Source organism: Danio aesculapii, chromosome 15 (genome assembly GCF_903798145.1).
Source record: "Danio aesculapii chromosome 15, fDanAes4.1, whole genome shotgun sequence".
Lineage (NCBI taxonomy): Eukaryota > Metazoa > Chordata > Actinopteri > Cypriniformes > Danionidae > Danio > Danio aesculapii.
Genome location: NC_079449.1, coordinates 23,893,515 through 23,915,184, shown reverse-complemented (window position 1 = coordinate 23,915,184; position 21,670 = coordinate 23,893,515). Strand labels below are relative to the sequence as shown.

The 21,670-nt window shown below is 40.6% G+C and overlaps 1 protein-coding gene across 1 annotated transcript in view; it reads left to right on the top strand.

The window, feature by feature from the left end:
* Positions 1-202: 202 nt before the first annotated feature.
* Positions 203-21,670, top strand: part of lrrc75a (leucine rich repeat containing 75A) — a 52,125-nt gene continuing 30,657 nt past the window's right edge. The window contains exons 1-2 of the mRNA XM_056473493.1: positions 203-2,039; positions 13,435-13,563. Coding sequence (XP_056329468.1) covers positions 1,785-2,039; positions 13,435-13,563 — 384 coding nt within the window. The 5' untranslated portion in view covers positions 203-1,784. The remainder of the gene's footprint in view (positions 2,040-13,434; positions 13,564-21,670) is intronic.

Below are 21,670 nucleotides of genomic sequence, written 5' to 3'. Positions count from 1 at the left end.
TGGACGATTAAAAAATCACTTAAGTCTATGACCCCTCGTATATGGGATATGAGATTGTCCGAATGCTTGTGTCTTTCATGGGCTTTAAAGTGTTGAAATACCTCTTAAAGTGCAGAACTGGATCAGTCCTAGTCTGCTCCACTTTGTTAAGTGTATCCTGGCAGTGGTGCATTCTCGCCTGTAGACTAAAGCACAAGTGGAGGATGTTGCAGACCGCTCCACCCCTCCCGCACAGCCTGTGTCGAGACCCAGCGCCTCTCCGCTTCATCCGACTGATGATGAGAGCCCGAGCAGCCGTGCTCCTCTGAACACACCCTGCCCTCAGACGGGACACACCTGGAGAGAGAGAGAGGGGTCACATCAAAGCGAGAATTAATCCGACACCGCACATTTCATCAGCCAACAGAGGCATTTCTCTGGGCTGCGTGGAAGGAAATACTCGGATGACTTGTGCGCGGAGGAAAACAGTGACGGACGACGTAAATATTTACATGCCCTTGTACACAGCAGGACCGCTCGCCGTCGACTAAACTCACACAGAGACGCTCGTCGGAGGAACTGCGACGTTAACACGCTCAAACAAACGCTGAAATAAAAAATACGGGCGAAAAATCGAACCATCCTTTTCTAAAATCGTTCTGTAATTCTGCTGAACCGGACTGAGAGAGTTTCTGGAGGTTTGCGGGACTGCTCTTCTTTAATCTGCGGTCATGCCGCAGGCATCATCAGATTTATTCCCTACCTGAGGGAATCGAGGATTACTGGAGTTTTTAACTGAAGAGATCAATTATGCAGCTCTGACCCAATTGGACTGAAATACGAGTACTTCGACTTTAAACACAGTCTTTTATATGTTTTGACGTCTTATAAAAAAATCGAAATATTTTTTCTCGTTTAGACCTTTCATATAAAGCGTAAACAACTGACGAACGAGTTGGCTGTGGTGTAAAAGTTGGACGTCGTGCGTGGTAAACAATAACCACATCTTTATTGCAGATTTGGTGGATAATTAGGCGTGTAAAGTGAAAATTGTTCAGTGATTTTTAGTAAGTTTTACTTTTTAAGTAAATTTTTTGAAAGAAAATTGTTTCGTGCAATTAATTTATCTACCCAAATTTTTGTCAGCCCTGGCGAAGTTAACCGTCCTCGAATCATTTTAAGTAAAACAAAAATGTTTTAGTGATTTAGACTGTGTGATGTGCAAATTTATGATAAATTGACATCGACGTTAGAGTGTTTTGTTGATTCAAACATCGTTAGAGCAGCTGTTGCTATGGTTACCAATGTAGAAGCGATTTCTGCGCGTGTACATTTGTAATCTAACTTTGACACGCTGTTGCTTAAACGCTATGTTAAGCATTAAAGGTTATGCATTGAAATACTGTATATTTTGAAGACCCCAAACTTTCTTTTGGGGAGTTTATGCCTTAATTAAAGAGGTTGTACATCTTTCCAAACCACCTCCATAATTCGCACCCTCTGAGCACTTTCTGAATATATTTTAACGAAATGTTAAAATGCAAAATTTTATTACCAGAAATTCACGCTGATCCTAATGTAAATATTTACTTTATCAGGTTATGATAAGGCAGGCATGAGGTGAGCAGAAGTACTTTTAAAAATCGTTTACCAATAAACTTAAAACCCTTTCTTATTTTCATTTGTTTCTTAAATATGTAATCTCACATAAAGTGTGAAGGACTTTAAATCATTTAATGTGAATGCAATTAGAGAGCATGCCCAGACTGGAGGCCCTTTTCCAGGGTGAGACTCTATAACCAAACATGGGAGCGAAGCAAACGAAGGCCGCCGGCCAGGAGGCAGGAGCAAGTCCTCAGTGCACAGGATGGAAACGGACCCCCACGAAAGAGCGAGGTGACATCCTTACCTCCTTAATGCTGAGGTCAGGAGACAAACTGAGGAGCAGCGGGACTCCCCCTCCCTACCAGCGGCGCATCGGGATGATACAAGAGATGATGCTGATGGCGAGGCAGGGCAAACACGATGAGGCAACAGAGATGCTCAAGACCCTCCGGCAGGTACAAGTCAAGTTTTCTTCTTGTTCCATGTCTGATTTCGGTGGTGTACCTGTCCACTCTTTTTTTGCATTTTTCTGACAGCATTAGAAATTACAAAAGAGCTTTTAAACCAAAGTTAACCATTGGCCATTCTAAACCTTGGGTAGACAAAATACTGTGTTATATTAACTCGTGTTTCACTGCTCATAGTTTATCTGGGTTCTAGAACTTTTGGTTCTGTTGACTTCTTGGTTTGTGTGAAGCTATTTTGCATTTTGTTACATTCCAAACTCTGACCTATGAAATCGCATCATGCGAAGGTGTGTTACCCACGGCAGATTAATACGTCACTGTCACCTGATGGATTAATTGTAATAACGCAACACTAAATCTGCAGGGTTGTGGTAAAATGGACTAGAATGCACATTGTTGCATTTTGGGGGAATTATTTATTGAATAATGTGTGTTTATAAAAAGACATGGTGACTTAGTGGTTAGCACTATTGCCTCACAGCAAGAAGGTCGCTGGTTCGAATCCTGGACCAGTTAGCATTTCTGTGTGGAGTTTGCATGTTCTCCCTGTGTTGGCGTGGGTTTCCTCCGGGTGCTCCGGATTCTAATAGTATCTGGATGCAGCCATTATGATGCAAGCTGAGATTGCATCACTCAGCGATGCAATGTCAGACACGATGCACTAAATGGAGCGAGTGACATCACTGTGACAGGTAGGGTTAGGCGAGCGCATTAAAAAGCATCAGATGGAGCTCAGATTGCATTGCACCAGGTCTGCATCCAGACCACTCTCTCGGTTTCCCACACAAGTCCAAAGATATGCACTATAGGTGAATTGGGTAAACAAAATTGTCTATAGTGTATAAGTGCATGTGTGATTGCTAGAGTGTATGGGTTTTTCCCAGTACTGGGTTGTGACTGGAAGGGTATCCACAATGTAAAACATATGCAGGAGTAGTCGTCGGTTCATTCCACTGTGGTGACCCCTGATAATTAAGGAACTAAGCTGAAAGAAAATGAATGAATGAATAAAAAAGACACTCATGAATGTATGCTCAAAGTCTAGTGTGACAAGGGCATGAATACTGGTTATTCTTGGTGCTTTATCACCATGGGGTTAACATCTTTGTGTCATTGCCACTGATTGGATGAACGCAGCATGTGACCAGTGTTCATAAAATCTCTATCGTTGTGCATTCTCGCATAATGAACTTTTCTTGGGTTATGAAAATTAGACTGAAACGGTATATTCTTCACTACATGTCACATGTTTTCGATCACCATCTGAAGACATTTTAAAATCAACTGTTCCTACAACACACATAAAGGTGATGTTTCTCATATTCCAGAGCTGGGTTTTATATTTCTAGGTAAAAAGAGCTGCTAAACCGTTTTTTCTTTTTTGTGTGAAATGTACCTTGACACGGAGTGTAGAATGACAGGGTTAAGCACTACATGAAAAGCCCTATTGAGTTAGGGTGGAGCATCTGTTACAACACAAAAACAATACTTCACTCCATAAAAAAAGTCATGATCCTGTAAGGCTCTGGGGCACCATTAGTTAAGTTTATTTCTGCAGGCCCGCTACAGTCTCAATAATAATGTCCAAAGGGTTAGAAAATAAAGGAAGGAAGCAACAAAATTGTAATTACACTGTAAGCACATTCATGCTATTTGTTTCCATATGTCGAACCACCTACAGCTTCTCAGCTGGTAAACAGAGGCCCCAAAGCACTGGCCCCAATGACCTGATCTGAAATTCATCCTTGAACCACATGCGTAAACCACACTTCACTTCACAGCAGAGAGCATCATATATTGCAATTGGGCCAAAATGTCAGTCCCATTCTGAGCTAGGGTGCGCTTCCCAAACAAAGAAGTAACTCGCGGCTGAACCATCATACTACGATGCATCGTTTGAGAAAAGAACGACGTAGTGATTAGTGTTTCCCAAAACCTTAGTTTCTCTGTCGCAGAGCCATCATTTGAACCACGTTAGTTATAACATAAAACATCAATGATGACGCTCTAAACCAGGGGTCACCAAACTTGTTCCTGGAGGGCCTGTGTCCTGCAGATTTTAGCTCCAACTCTAATCAAACACACCTGAACAAGCTAATCAAGGTCTTACTAGGTATACTTGAAATACCCAGGCAGGTGTTTTGAGGCAAGTTGGAGCTAAACCCTGGAGGGACATCGGCCCTCCAAGACCGAGATTGGTGACCCCTGCTCTAAACGGTTTGGAGTAACAACTTCTTTAGAGAAAAATCCCATAATTTTTTTGTGCAAATTATATTGTTTTATACGCACACACATTAAAAAAAAATTCCAATAATAGTTTTGCTAAAACATGCACTCGTTTTCCATATTAATTGAAATATATGTAAATGGGACATATATCCTTTTACAAACATTATTGAGATTATTCCATATAAAATCACTTAGCTAATATATATTCTAATCTCATATATAAATCATATAAATTATGGTTGTTAATGGTTATTAACAGTAGGTTATTTATTAAGAATTAAAAAAATCATACTTAATAATAATAATAATAATAATAATAATAATAATTAGGCTGTTATTGTTATTATTAATATTGTTGTTGTTATTATTAAGTAGGATATTGATTATTTCTTTTTTTTATTTATTGTAAGTCTACTTTTACAATTTTACATATACAAAACTCTGCAGAAATGTTAACCAACAGGCCCATGTCATATACAGTACAGGTACATTTCTTAATTAATAACGTACTATAAATTAAAATCAAATATATGGTATATAATTTGTTTTAACAAGCTTTAAACACTTTACAAAAATCCCACTATAGGTCACCTATAGATTTCGTCATGAGCCATGACTGTGTTCAAAATGGTATAAATGTTTTGAAAGTACACTGTGAAGGAAACACAACTGTCAATATGAAGATTGCTAAAACTGAACTGTAAAAAATACTTTGAAAGCAAATTACTGCTAAGAGAGATGATTTAATGTTTTTTAATCATTCCAAGTTTAAACGTTTAAATGTTCAAAAGGAATAGGGCATAGGTGGGATAACTGGGAATAGAACACAACCAGAAACTATGTTTCTAACTACAGCTCTAGAGGTGTTTGCGAATGTTTGTTGGAACGATAGATTTGGGAAACGTCAAATCTACGAACTATGTTTGTAATGACCCAACTTGCAACCTTAGTTGGCTAACGATGGTTTTCAGAAATGCACCCCTGGTGGGATTTATAAGTTTCTGAAAGACAGAGTTTTCCTTAAAGCTGTACAATATGACAATATGTATTGTGTATATAAAAAGTATCTTGATTCATATTATGCTCTATCATTTATTTTCTGGTGTTACAAAATACATTGTCTACCATAATGCTCTTTATAATTTGGATGAAAACAGTCTTACGTGCCAGGGAGAAATGTGAATAACAGCATGGCGAGAAAGTTGAAAGTATAATGTTTACATTTGGCATTTTGTTTTACAATCAATTTTTTTTTTTTTTGAGTGTATACTCACTCGATCACTTTCCTTAAGCTGATTCCTTGATTTATCAAGGGTTACCACTGATGAATGAACCGACAATTATTCTGGCAATTGTTTTTAGACAGCAGATGCCGTTCCAGAACCCAGCACTGAGACAGTATCTGCTTGTTAGGTCATGATGTATGAAATACTGTTTCCGGGTCCAATCCGCCACTTATTTAAATTGAGAAAATATTTGTTTTTTGTTGACCACTTTTTAGTCATATCATAGATTAAAGTTAATTTTATATAAAATCATGGTGTACACAACAGTCTTTGGACTTCCTGCATCACAGACCTCAATATTTTAACAGTTTATAAAACTTAACCACTTTCTGGCCATCTGATATTAGACATGGATATACAGTTGGAGTCAGAATTATTAGCCCACTTATGATTTTTTTTTCCTTTTTAAAATTTACCCCAAATGATGTTTAACTGAGCAAGGAAATTTTCACAGTATGTCTGATAATATTTTTTTCTTCTAGAGGAAGTCTTATTTGTTTTATTTCAGCTAGAATAAACGCAGTTTTGAATTTTTAAAAAATAATTTTAAGGTCAAAATCTTTAGCCCCCTTTAAGCTATATTTTTTTCCGATAGTCTACAGAACAAACCATCATTATACAATAACTTGCCTAATTACCCTAACCTGCCTAGTTAACCTAATTAACCTAGTTAAGCCTTTAAATGTCACTTTAAGCTGTAGAGAAGTGTCCTGAAAAACATCTAGTAAAATATTATTTACTGTCAACATGGCAAAGATAAAATAAATCAGTTATTAGAAATGAGTTATTAAATTATGTTTAGAAATGTGTTGAAAAATCTTCCTTTATTTTTTGGTGTTGCAAAATACATTGTTTACAGTAATGCTCTTTTTAAGTTGGATGAGAACACATCATAACATATGTCTTACACGCCATGCAGAAACATGAATAACAGCATGGTGAGAAAGTTGCAAACTTGAGGGTACAATGTTACAAATGTAAAATGTAAACAAAAATATTTGTTTATGACCACTTTTTAGTCATATCACACATTAAAATAAATTTTATATAAAATCATGGTGGACACACCAGTGTCTGGACTTGCTGTATCACAGACATCAATATTTTAACAATAAAAAAAAAAATTATCACTTTCTGGCCATCTGATACTAGGCATGGATATATATTGCGATCATGATTTTTGTTTATACCGCTTTGTAAACGTTTATTATTACCATTTGTTAAGTCTCCCCATACATTTTTATAGAGCGATTAAATCCGGAAGCTGCTTCAAGGTGACGTCACACTTAACAAGCAGATATGTATTATATGGCAAAATAAAAAGTCTATAATTTCATCTTATGCTTTGTCATTTATTTTTTGGTTTCGCAAAATACCTTGTTTACTGTAATGCTCTTTATAATTTGAATGAGAACACTCTTGCATGCCAGGCAGAAATGTGAATAACAGCATGACGAGAAAGTTGCAAACATGAAAGTAAAATGTTTACATTCAGCATTTTGTTTATTCCCTGCTTTATGAAGGGTTGCCACAGTGGAATGAACCACCAATTACTCTGGCAATTGTTTTTACCCAGCAGATGCCCTCCCAGTCATAACCCTGCTCAGAGAGAGTATAACCCTCAGTGCTGAGAAACACCCACCGACTATGGCCAATTATTAGTCTGTTCAATAAATTTTTCCAATTCAGTTATTTTCCGTGTGGTCAGTATATATATATATATATATATATATATATATATATATATATATATATATATATATATATATATATATATATATATATATATATATATATATATATATATATATATATATATATATATATATATATTGATTATATACATATATTAATTGATTAAATTTACAAAAAAGCTACTATGTCGTGATAAACATTGTTATCAGCATATGAGATGATTTATATCGCGATATAGCAAGATTTTTGCTTTATCTCCAATCTTAACTCTTGTCTTTCTCCAGAACTACAGTGTAACCTATACAGTGCTACTCCTGCAATATTTCCCCAGCTTTATAGATTTAGCATTTCAATTCTAAGTGCTTTTGAGACAGATGCCCATTTTACACTACAGCGAACCTGTGAGAACAGACATAGCACACGCTGGCCGAAGAGCAATGCTGCACTGCATAAATACCAACTGTTTACTTTGAGCAGTGATTATGGTTGCTGATAGAGAGTACGATGCTCTGCCTTATACTGAATGGCTGTCTTAGCAGGTAGCTCTGTTTGTGTCAGTATCAATAAAAACCGCTCAGTGTATATGTCTCCAGAACTTGCTATTTTTTGATCCAGCTTTCCTCAAGAGTAACGGTCGTCTTATGGACTAGAGGGTCATTTTAGCTGGTCCACTGCACTTGACTTCCACTGAGGATTTTCTGCATTGGTGCGGCAGAAATCAAACACCAAGCCGATGGGGATTTCTAATCCTCCACAGGTAGTATTAAACGAATTGTTAGGCAGTGATGAAGCAACAGGTGGCCTTGGGACAAACTGCAGGATTTGATCCTGAAAGAGCCTTGTGAAAAACAATTACACTACAGGGTACTTTTTAAAAAAAGGGTACTTAGTATAAAAGTAATATACTTAAGCATATACTTAAGTGCAAATAGAATTGAATGCTTCTGGACATTAATTACACATTGGCTCATTTTGAAAACGTAGCTCTATATACATTTCTGGAGATCGTGAATTATGTAGCCAGATTAACGTATGGCTGCATTTCATCTTTAAAACAAATGCTGCTGGGCAGTATGACGCCATTCAATTTTGAGCTTACAAGCTGACCGCTTACCTCCATATGGACAGCTTTTCCGCTGTTACCAGTTTGTCAAGTGGCTTGTTCGTACGTCGCAGGATTTGAGATGCAGAGAGGAATTGACCGTGACGTCGGGGTTCGAGTCGGGCAAAGAATGGTTCCAGAAAGCAGGTAAGACAAAAACAAAAGCCAAAAAATAAAACAAACAAGTAAACAACAGGGTGAGAATGTGGTAAAAACTGAAAATGTGGTAAAAAATAAGGCAGCCACGAGGATTTTCTTTTTCCGGATTACTTTTCAAAACACTGTCGGTTGGGTTTAGGAAAATGGGTGGGTGCTGGTCAATCTGTGCTTTTTAAAACCCTATTGGTTGGGTTTAAGGAAGGTGGTGGATGGGGTTGTCTGTCGGTTAGTCAGTCAGTCAGTCAGTCAATTGACAGCGGCACCCGCGACAGAAATTTGAGAACTCAAATAGCGTACACAGCAGCCTCTGGCGGATTCGCGACAACAAAAACTGCAAAAAAAAAAAAATGTAACTCTAAACTACTAAAATGCACGAAATGCAGAGGGTTTTTTTCCATACGACGTGCGATATAAAATGGCATTAAAACAACTCTCTTCCAGCTGTTCATACTCGCATCTCGTTTGTCATGGGGGGCATGCATGAAATGTTCCTGAATGGAAGTGAAAGTGCCAAACTGCAGTTAAAGTCGACAAATTAAAAGCGAAACACCCAAAATTACATGAAACTCTGGAGTAAACGTGGATAGCGCGATGACGCAATGACGTTAATCAAATTATGTGCTATAACATGTAAACTGCGATCATAAAAGGAACATTTAAAAAACAACTCATGTAAACGCCTTAATCATATTGTTGTCTTATTCAGATAATTCAATTACTGATGTCCATGTAAACATTGTGTGTGTGTGTGTGTGTGTGTGTGTGTGTGTGTGTCATGTAGTAAATGAATATCTATTTGTGTAACTGTTTGGTAAGATTCCTCAAATTATCTTCTTGCGTTCAACAGAAGGAAGAATGATCTTGAGGGTCAGTAAATTGTTGGGTTAACGATTCATTCAAGTAAACTTTATATGTTATAATTTAATTATTTGGAAATACTTAAATCTTCTAGCATTTATTGTGAACTAAATTACTTAAATTTAATTTCTGATACATTTTTAAAATTGTATTTAAATATTTTTGTAATTACACATTTGTAATAAGGATGTTGCCATTTAGTGCATAATAATTAATTGGCACATTACCGTTTAACAGACTTTGTTGTTTGTCAAACAAACATGCTTAAACATTAAACATACTTGTTTTAACACAAAGTAAAAAAATGATTTTAAATTTAAATAAGCAATTACGGAGCTTGAAAACAAAGTGCAAAGTGCGCTTTTTAAAGGGTCATGAAACCCCCCTCTTTCGGTTCAAGTGTACCTCAGAATTAAAAAAAAAGCTTCATGATGGCAGTAGAGAGCTAAGAGCAGAGGGAGGAGTGGGTGTGGTCAGCAGAGCAGGAGAAAAAGAGGGGAATGAACAACAGTTGTCAGTTGGCTTACAAAATGAGACACAAACCTTGAGGAGACCCATGATTTTATAGTTTACAAAGATAAAATACAAATAAAACCGTAAAAGAAATAAACAGTAAGTAATTTAATGCCCTGCTACAGATGTTATTCATAATTTAATATACACATAACCACAATTTGTTATATCATTATAAAGATAATCATGTTTACATAAACATTATAAATGAGGAGGACTTCTCTCCTCTTCAGTCTCCGGGTCTGAATGCAGACATAGTGGATAGCAGTGCAGCAGGTCTCTTGCCCTGTCTATTCCAACCATTAACCCTGTTGGTAATCTGGAGGATTTTAACCAGGGAGATTTGTCTGAATGGTAACAAACTCAACTGATAAAAGACAAAGTCTGCCATTCTCCAATTCTCGTACAGCTCTCCTGACAAAAAAATGCTTGCTGCAAACCAACAGCTTTGCTGTATCAACCCTGACAGCATCACGGGGAAAAACATGCAACAAACCCCGTGGATCATGGCAACAAACACATACGACTCGTGCCGTGGGGACAAGATTTCACCCAGTCATTGGGTCTCACAGCTTGGCAGCTTTGCCTTGCCTTTGGAAAGCACATGCTCTTGTGAATAATTAATAAGCAGGCCCTTCTCATAGGATAAGAAAACTCCATTATGAATAATAATGAGAAACCGACGCATCATCACTCCACTAGCAGATTCGCGCTACAGTACATCACGGATTTTGATCCTGCCCAAAAATTATTTTAAACTTAGAAGATGAAATTAGCTGACAAAAGCTCAAAATGATCCAGTTTTCCCCACCATTAAAGCTGACAGGTGCTAACGTTGTCCTAACTGTTGCTCAACACAAAAATCTGTTAAAATTTCCAAAAAACTACTCCAGGGTGTCTTGAGCCTTTAAAGGGTCAAGTGTGTTATGAAAAAGTGAGCAGGGTTATACATCATTAACATCATGTACTCGCTGTAAGTACACACGAGTGGTCTTCTATTAAAATATTTTCTGCAAGTAGAAAGTGCGGTTTTAACTAGAATTGATTTTTGAAGATCTGAATTAAACGTACTTCTTTTTCACAAGAGTAAGTTTTTCATTAACAAGTCAATTTTGCTGAAATGTATTTGCAGTGTTTCCTGCAGTGGGGGTTAAAGCACATAATGAGCAAAAAAAACAGTCAAAAGACAGCATCTCTTGTCCAGTGGTTACCAAGTGCACCTTGTTGCCCGGAAACCATGAAAATGGATGGGCCTTTGATTAAATGGAAATCGATTAATCAAGATTCTGCTCCATAGAGAGATGATGATGATGATGAACCAAGGGTTTTGCTCAGCATACACTGTTTAGATTTGGGGCTTTATCATCAAGGGCGGTCTAGTATTAGAGAAATTCATTCTTAAGTTAGTTTTACATGCAGTGATTATTCAGCCTTTTCCCTTAACAAAGACAAATCTTTCCTGAGCTCATTCACTTTGTCATACTAATGACGATTTTTGCTTTCATTCACTCCCACCTGTTTTCCATTTGGTTCAGTGTTGGTTATTTAGCTCTGGCTTTAGAGTAGAGCCCTCACCCCCACACACATTTGTAATTTTTTTAATTGCTGATCCCCCTGTTGGCCTTGTTGCTTTACAAAATGCAAAATTTTCAATAATGTAGATTAACTTTTGCCTCAGTTTGGCTTGTTTTGCAGAGTTAAAGGATTTGTTTTATATTATTCGGTGCTGACGGCCATGCCTTTTCACTTTCTAGGCCCACATCATGACATTTAAATTCAAAGGGCTACATCAATTAATGATTTCAGGGTCATTGTGGCAGACATGGACTGATTGACTCAAGCATTGTTTGTATTCACAAAGCAATAAGTGTGTGTGTGTGTGTGTGTGTGTGTGTGTGTGTGTGTGTGTGTGTGTGTGTGTGTGGTGTGTGTGTGTGTGTGTGTGTGTGTGTGTGTGTGTGTGTGTGTGTGTGTGTGTGTGCTCATGGATTTTGTCTGTGTATAAATGTGACATGCACCTTTGAGTTCAAAAATGCTTTGGTACTGTACCATGATTAGCCGACATTTTATGTTGTGTACAAAAAGGCCTATAAATAGTCTCAGAATTTTCAATGTCGTAGGCCAGATTAACCAACCCAGGCTCAATTTTAAAAACGTACCTCTGTATTCATTTCTGGAGATTGCCAAATACGTCCCAGGAGCTACGTTTTTTTGCAGTTTTTGTTTTTGCGAATCCACCAGAGGCCGCTGTGTAGGCTTTTTGAGATCTCAAATTTCTCTCATGAATGCCATTCGTGTCTGCTGTCGCTGTCGACTGACTGTTTGACTGACTGAATGACTGATCAATCGACTGACCATCCTCTTCTTTCCCTAAACCCAACCAATAGTGTTTTCAAAAGCACAGATTGACCCACCCACCCATTTGCCTAAACTCAACCGACAAATTTCAAAAGTAATCCAGAAAAAAAACCTCACCTGATTTTTACCACCACCACCACCGTTTTACCACATTTTCACCCTGTTATTTACTCCTTTATTTCATTTTTTGGATTTTGTGTCTTACCTGCCTTCTGGAACCGTTCTTCACCGGTCATCTCCTATCTTCATCTCAAGTCCACCGATGTACACGGCGAGCTAACTGTACAAACTAGTAACAGCGGGAAAGCCGATGAAAAAGGATTGCTGTCAAACCTCCCCGTAGTGTTCATTTTAAAAACGAAATGCAGCCATACATACTTCTGGCTACATAATTTGCAATCTCCAGAAACTTAAATAGGACTACGTTTTCAGAATGAGCCTCTGCATGAAGCAGATTCTAGCTTCATGCATTTGGTGATGTGATGAACAACCACTAATACTAACACACAACAACTGAATATTCTTAAAGGTGCCCTATAAAGGAAATTTGGGTATACCTAAGTATAGCTGAATAAAAGCAGAGCAGTATATTTTAAAAAATGGGCATACCGTGAGCCTCAGACACAATTGTTTCCTCGATTTCATGTCAATTTAATGACTGTGTAAATCCCGGTAGACAAAAGGCCAATCCGAACACAAAGCAGACTGTTGCGTGACTCACGGGGCACGCCTTCCTCATTTGCATGCACTTTAGACCTGACAAGCAGCAGCGTCATTCAGAATAACATAGACTAATATGTAACCCTGGCACCATTAAAATGCTTGCCTAAATATGATGTGAGCTACCAGACATTTACAAATCGTACCCCATGGCCTTATGGGATAGTAAATTGTCCATCATAAATGCCTACTGTTTTAGGACTAATATGAATTTGGCCAAAGTACTCTTGTCACATACTGTTTTCAACTGCTGTATAATAGAGAAGTATTATATTTTAGATGCAGCCCATTTATACTCTGAGCTACACGGAATTATGATTTTCACTGACTGAATTTTTATTCTAACCTACAAGCGTCTTAAATTATCTATCAAAGATTCAAAATTAATAAATAAGACCTGCTACAAATCTGAATCTGTAATTTGCATTCTCTAGACCTCCCTGTTTTCTTTCTTTTTTTCCAGGATCTGGGAATGGAGTCAACCTCTCTGGACGATGTTCTCTACCGCTATGCCAGTTTCCGCAACCTGGTGGATCCCATTACCCATGACCTCATTATTAACCTGGCCAAATACATTCACTGCCCAAAGACGGTAATTTGTAATTCGTGACATTTTGTCCATACCATGCACACCTAAAAACACCTCACTCACCATTTCAGCATGCTTTATTTCTGTGCACGTTGTGTTGTGTTAATATTTAATGGAAGTTGCTTTATAGCGCTGGCTGGAGAGCACAGCAGATAGACGTGCAAAATGAAACCATACCATTCCAGTGCAGTGAGCATTAGAATGAAGCATGTGTGAGGCAGAAGCAGAGATGAAGAGAGCGGAGAGGGAAGAAGCAGAGGGAGGTTTACTGGTGGATGAGTCACACAGACTAAAGACCAGTCAGCCTCCTTCTAAGACTACTGCTACTGCCGCTGCTGCACTTAATGAAGCCAGTCAGGCACTATATCACAACGCTAACACCCTGCTCAGCGCCTATAGAGAGTCGCACAAACACCTGACCTCCACCAAAACAACACTGAGGATGCTGCGCACTCTTTTCTTTTCACTCAGCTCGTCATCTCTTCTCGAGCGACATGTGAATGCAGTAGACTCATGACATCTGTCAGGATTCTTTATTTCACCTCAGTGTCATAATAAGATTTTTAAAGATAATTAAGGTTTGTTTGTTCTTTGGGATGTTATTTTCATGCCATGTAAGGAAACTGATTCCTTGATCTATCTATCTATCTATCTATCTATCTATCTATCTATCTATCTATCTATCTATCTATCTATCTATCTATCTATCTATCTATCTATCTGTCTGTCTGTCTGTCTGTCTGTCTGTCTGTCTGTCTGTCTGTCTGTCTGTCTGTCTGTCTGTCTGTCTGTCTGTCCATCTACCTACCTACCTACCTACCTACCTGTCTGTCTGTCTGTCTGTCTGTCTGTCTGTCTGTCTGTCTGTCTGTCTGTCTGTCTATCTATCTATCTATCTATCTATCTATCTATCTATCTATCTATCTATCTATCTATCTATCTATCTATCTATCGTTCTATCTGTCTATCTATCTATCTATCTATCTATCTATCTATCTATCTATCTATCTATCTATCTATCTATCTATCTATCTATCTATCTATCTGTCTGTCTGTCTGTCTGTCTGTCTGTCTGTCTGTCTGTCTGTCTGTCTGTCTGTCTGTCTGTCTGTCTGTCTGTCTGTCTGTCTGTCTGTCTGTCTGTCTGTCGGTCGGTCGGTCGGTCTGTCTATCTGTCTTTCTATATGTCTGTCTGTTAGTATTTTGCTATGTTGCAGCATTATGGCATGTTACAGCTTTAAATGTTGGCGCCAATAGCCTAGTGGTACTATGTGCTGACATATAAGCACAGGCATGCTCATGGTGACCTGAGTTTGATTCCTGGCTCGAGGTCCTTTGCTGAACCTTCCCCTCTCTCTACTCCCAATGCTTTCCTGTCTGAAATCTCTGTCGTTTTATATCTCTGTCTATCTTTCTATATGTCTGTCTGTTACTATTTTGCTATGTTGCAGCATTAGGGCATGCTGAACAACTTTAAATGTTGACGCTAATAGCCTAGTGGTACTATGTGCAGACATATAGCACTGACGTGCTCGTGGTGACCTGAGTTTGATTCCTGGCTCAGGGTCCTTTGCTGAACCTTCCCCTCTCTCTAATCCCAATGCTTTCCTGTCTGAAATCTCTACTGTTCTATCATACTAAAGGTGAAACCCCCCTAAAAAAATAATTATTTAACAGCTTTAAATATATTAAGAACTTTTTTCAAGAAATCAGTCTACACTTTTTACGATTATTGTTATTTTAAGGCTGCAACATAATAAAAATGAATAGTTTTGCTTGAGACTAAAACATTTATGTGACAGTAAAGACATTTACAGTTTTTCTCAGTGGCTTTGGTGCATTTCTCACAACACTAATTATATTTGCACAACAGTTAATGCATTTCTCAAAATAATTAGTCATTTGTGCACATCATAGGAACAGTTTCTCATTCCGTCCAACAAATTGCAAATGCTATTGGACATGCATCAATTGCTTTCATGCAACTCTCTTCTGTTTTATAACATTATCAATTGCTTATGTCATGTTAGTCAAAATTAACTAAACTTGTGAATGCTGAATAGTCATTTCATATAAAACTAAGAGTCATTACATACAAAAATGTTGAACAAGTTGTCAATAATCTGTCAAGCAAATTTTATTAAAAAAATTTCAATCTTTTTTTTCTTGAAAATGTCTTCTAAATTGAACAATTTCATGAATGATTTACAGACCTATGTATGTTGTAGGTTTAGTTCCAATATGTACTGCAATATTGTTTACAGTTGTGCACAGCTCTACCCAAAGGAAGTTTATGTTTGTTGTAAACAAGGGTTTATTTATTCTTTTGCACAATGCTGTGATTAAATTAGAATTGCAAAGAGCAAATGCAGTAAAACATGTGAAACATACATATTCAGTGTCTTATACTCAGACACCTCACTAAATGCATTGATGTCTAACTTTACTGTAGTTTTCAAATGGCTGTGCAAATAGTATATAGTGCTGTCTTGAGCATTTTCAGGACGTGTCACCAAAATTTGACTTTTTTGCATTGGAAAAAATTTAGAGTAAACTGTCATAATGAAAACATGACAAAGCCCATTGATCGTAAACAATGGTGTCAGGACTTTTCATCTTGATGATACTGACACTTTCATTGACATGAACAATTGCTTTTGAGGAATGAGCTATCCATTTTGAGCAAGTGACACACTTTTGCAGGTTATCAACTAGGTTTTGCAGATTGTATTAATTATTTTGAGAAATGCATTAACTGTTGTACAAATGTAAATAGTCCAAAGCCACTGAGAAAAACTGTAATATTTATCTATTTATCTTTTTACTATAATATAATATTAATATATTAATAATAAAAATATTTAACTATATTGCTATGCTATTTTACTATATTTTGATTAAATAAATGCAGTATAATATCTTTCTTTTACAAATTAATTTACTTAAATGTATCTTTCTGTCCTACAAATATGGAGCAACTTTAACCTTTAATTTGCCATACAAAAACTTTTTACACTCGTTTTGACTGGTTTCAGACTTTTGCAAAAAAGGGTTAACGCGAACAACAGGAGATGAAAATGCATTTGCCTAATAAACTCTGAAGTACTTAAACTCAAAACATTACACCCACATGGCTCCATTATGCTTGCTTTGTTTACTGTTGGTTACTAGTTACCAGTTCTACAGTCAGCCACTCTAATGTTATGAAGCGGACAGGAGACAGAGGTAAGGAAACGTTAGGGTGTTTATTAAATGACAACAAGGAGCACATGAAGGATAGCCAGGAGGATCAGGAATGATGTTGGGGTCTTTTCCTCCGTGGCTGGGTAACAGGAATACACGAGGATGGACAGCACACACCAGATACAGCTGACAGAGGATGACACAGACTTGGAAGGACTGGAAGACAGGACGATTCGGGTGGACCAGGAAGACTAGGAGGAATACAAAGAGAACAGGTAAGTAAAGCGTTTGTTTTAGCTGAGGATGACTACGCTGAGTGGTCGCTCAGTTGTCCGCTTTCGTCGAGACGAGCCCGGACAATGAGCGACTGGAGTGCTGTGCTTTTATCTGGTGCTCGTGAATGTGATGCAGCTGTGTGCTCATTAGAAGTCAGGTGATGGTGATCTTCGTGAGTGGGGATCGTGAGAGCCTGACCAATCCGTGACAGTACCCCCCTCCCCAGGGCCCCGCTCCTGAGGGCCGACACCTCCGACGCCGTGGTGGTCTCCCTCTGCCTCTAGGCGCTGGGAACTCAGGGTGGCTCTCATGAAACTCCACCATGAGACTAGGATCGAGAATATCAGCTCTGGGAACCCATGTCCTTTCTTCGGGGCCGTACCCTTCCCAGTCCACCAGGTACTCCAACTGGCCACCACGACGTCGGGAACGCAAGATCTCCTTCACTGCGTAGACGGCTCCTTCTTCTAGGAGCAGTGGAGGAGGGGGTTCCTCTTCGTGGTCAGGCTCTGTGGAGGGAAGAACAGGATCGTGATAGGGTTTCAGGAGTGATACGTGGAATGTAGGGTGAATACGGTAGTGAGAGGGTAATTGTAGTTTGTAGGTGACGGGGTTAACCTGTTCCACGATGGTGAAGGGACCAACAAATCGGGGACTTAACTTGCGAGAGGGCAGTCGCATGCGTATGTCCCGGGTGGATAGCCACACCTTTTGTCCGGGTGTGTATCTGGGTTCTTCAGACCTTCTTCTATCGGCGGTTACCTTGCTTCGACGGACTGCCCTCTGCAGATGTTGATGAGCCTCGTCCCAGACTCTCTCGCTCTCCCGGAACCAGTGATCCACTGCGGGGACATCAGATGGTTCGCCATCCCAGGGAAAGAGCGGTGGTTGGAAGCCCAGGACGCACTGGAATGGCGTGAGTCCGGTGGAGGGTTTGCCGCAGTGAATTTTGGGCATATTCTGCCCAGCCCAAATACTGGCTCCAGGAGCTCTGGTGACCACTGCAGAAGGTCCTCAGGAACCGTCCCACCTCCTGAATCTTCCTCTCTGTCTGCCCGTTGGTTTGGGGATGATATCCAGAAGAGAGGCTGACGGCCACACCTAGGAGCTTGAAGAAGGCTTTCCATAGACGTGAGATGAACTGTGGACCTCTGTCCGACACAATATCTTCTGGAATACCAAATGACCTGAAGACTTGATTAAAGATATTGTCGGCTGTTTCAAAGGCTGTGGGAAGACCTTTCAGAGGGATTAGTTTGACAAACTTTGAGAATCTATCTACGATGACTAGAATACAGGTATTACCTTCTGACGAGGGGAGGTCAGTGATAAAGTCCACTCCTAGGTGTGACCAGGGACGGTTCGGAATCGGCAAGGGATGGAGCTTTCCAGCGGGTAGATGACGTGGGCTCTTGGATTGGGCACAGTCCTACAGCCCTGAACATATTGCCTCACATCCCTTGCCATGTTTGGCCACCAGAATCGTTGGGATACTAGCGAGAGAGTATTGTTGATCCCTGGATGTCCAGTGCCTAGCGAGGTATGTAAGGAGTGGATCAGATCTACCCGGTGTTCAGGTGGTATGAACTGCCGATGAGGAGGGCATCCCGGCGGAGCAGGGGCTTCCGGAGTGGCAACGACTGGAGGAGCGTTCCAGGTGATCGGACAAATGGAGATGTGTTCGGGAAGAATCTTCGTTGGGAGTTCTTCATGATCGTGATGCTCGTGTAAACGAGAGAGAGCGTCTGCTCTTAGATTCTTGGGTCCTGGACGATAGGAAATGGAGAAATCAAAACGTGAGAAGAAAAGTGACCATCTGGCTTGACGTGGACATAGTCTCTTGGCCTCTTTGATATATTGGAGGTTTTTGTGATCTGTGATCACCTGGAACGGATGTTTGGCTCCCTCCAACCAGTGACGCCACTCCTCCAAGGCTAGCTTGATTGCTAGAAGCTCCCTGTCTCCTATGCTGTAATTCTGCTCCGCCGGGCTCAACTTCCGAGAGAAATAGGCACAGGGATGCAGTCGGGGCGGTGTATCATGATGTTGGGATAATACTGCCCCGACGCCGGTGGTGGATGCGTCCACTTCCACCACGAAAGGAAGATTTGGGTCAGGATGAGTCAGGAGTGGGGCCCTTGTGAACTCCTTCTTAAGAAGGCGGAAGGCTGCGGCTGCTTCTTTGGTCCACTCCAGTCCTTTGGGTTTACCCTTGAGGAGATTAGTGAGAGGTGATGTAATCCTGCTGTAGTCCTTGATAAACCGTCTATAAAAGTTAGCAAACCCAAGAAACCTCTGGAGCTCCTTAATGGAAGTGGGTTCTGACCAGGATAGAACAGCCTCAATTTTCTTCCCATCCATACGTATACCGGTTTGGTCAATGATGTATCCCAAGAAATGAATCGACTTCTGGTGGAATGAGCATTTCTCCGCTTTGAGGTAGAGGTGATGTTCTCTCAATGTGTGTAGGACCTCCGCAACGTGTTGGCGATGTTCGGCCTCACTCCGGGAGTAAATGAGGATGTCATCTATGTACACTATTACAAAGTGGTGAAGAAACTCCCGGAGGACTTCATGAATGAAGTTTTGGAATACGGAGGGGCGTTGACCAGACCGTAAGGCATGACCTCATATTCATAGTGGCCAGTAGGGGTCACGAATGCTGTCTTCCATTGGTCCCCCTCACGTATTCTTATCAGATTATACGCGCTGCGGAGGTCCAATTTAGTGAAGACTTTAGCTTCTCGGAGCTGTTCCAAAGCGGCTGGTACCAGAGGAAGGGGATATCGGTATTTTACTGTACCGTTAGTTAGGACCCTGTAGTCGATGCATGGACGCAGCCCTCCGTCCTTCTTGGCCACAAAGAAGAAGCTTGAGGCGGCTGGTGATTTTGAGTGACGTATGTACCCCTGACTCAGAGCCTCCCTTATGTAATCTTCCATTGCCTGATTCTCTGGAAGCGAGAGCGGGTAGATCCTACCTCTTGGCAACTGGGCATCTGGAACTAGGTCGATCGCGCAGTCCCATGGCCGATGCGGCGGTAGCTGGGAAGCTCTCTTGGGGCAGAAGACATCATGAAAGGAGCTGTACTCCTTAGGAATGTGGATAGACTGCTTCTCAGGAGGACTCTCGACCGATGTTGGAAACAAAGAAATGGGGTTCCGACCTTGAAGAGGGAGATTTGGAAAACAGGTAGGTGTACATCCAGATCCCCATTTCTTTATCTCTCCTGTGCCCCAAGAGATGATGGGATCGTGCTTCACCAGCCACGGGCGCCCTAGAATGATGTCCATATTTGCACCCTCCAGAACCAGAAATTGAATCCTCTCTTGATGTAACAACCCCACTTGAAGAAGGATGTCTTCGCATTGTCGATGGATACGGGTCGAAGATCGAGTGCACTGGGTTATCGGTTGTATCTGGTATATATGCGAGGACGCCTCAGTACGTAGGTGGAGTTGACGACAGAGGGATTGGGAGATGAAGTTCCCTGCTGACCCGGAGTCGATGAGGGCTGTGACAAGGAGAGAAATAGAGGCAGTAGTTATTTGTACGGTGGTAGTAAGTGGTTTACATTGTTCAATATTCGTACTGAATACACTCACTGAAGTCCGAATGGGACGAAGGGGACACTCCATACGGGTGTGTCCACTGACACCGCAGTATAGACACAGACCCCGGGTCAGCCTCCTCTGTCGTTCCGCTGATGTCAGTCTTCCGGACTCTATTATCATGGGTTCTGGTTCTGGAGAGGCTGTTGACTCAGGCGATTGGAGGAGTGCAGACGAGGGGGTGATGGTGTCCTGTTGATAGGAACGGAGACGATCGGAACATCGGAGAGAATGTTGGATGAATCTCTCCAGACCCATAGTATCATCTAATGTGGCCAGCTGGATTCGGAGAGTGGGTTCCAAGCCGAGCCGGTACGTGGTCAACAACGATCTCTCATTCCATCCACTTGCAGCTGCTAGAGTGCGAAACCGGAGAGCATATTCCTGTGTAGATAGAGTACCTTGCTTTAGATGATACAGCTGCTCTCCAGCGGCTACTTCCCCATCAGAACGTCCAAACACCTCTTTGAAATACTCCGTGAAGGTAGTGATGGAATTCATGACCGGCCCGGCTTGGTTCCAGATCGTCTCAGCCCATTTAAGTGCAGGCCCAGAGAGTAGTGATACGATGTAGGCGATCTTTGACTTATCTGTGGGATATAGAGAAGGTTGCATTTCGAATATGAGGGAACATTGTAACAGAAAACCATTGCACTCCCCCGCTCCGCCTGAGTAGGGCGCTGGTCGGGCCATGGGACTGGAAGGAAGGGCCGAAGAAGAAACTGTGGAGGCGGAAGTGCTCGGTGCTGGTGGTGCGTTGGAAAGTGGAGCTGGTGGCTGTAGAATCCGCTTCAACTGGTCCACCAGCTCTTGAAAGTGATCGGGGGTGCTCATGTTGTCGTCGTTATGGGTCCGGGCTTCTGTTATGAAGCGGACAGGAGACAGAGGTAAGGAAACGTTAGGGTGTTTATTAAATGACAACAAGGAGCACATGAAGGATAGCCAGGAGGATCAGGAATGATGTTGGGGTCTTTCCTCCGTGGCTGGGTAACAGGAATACACGAGGATGGACAGCACACACCAGATACAGCTGACAGAGG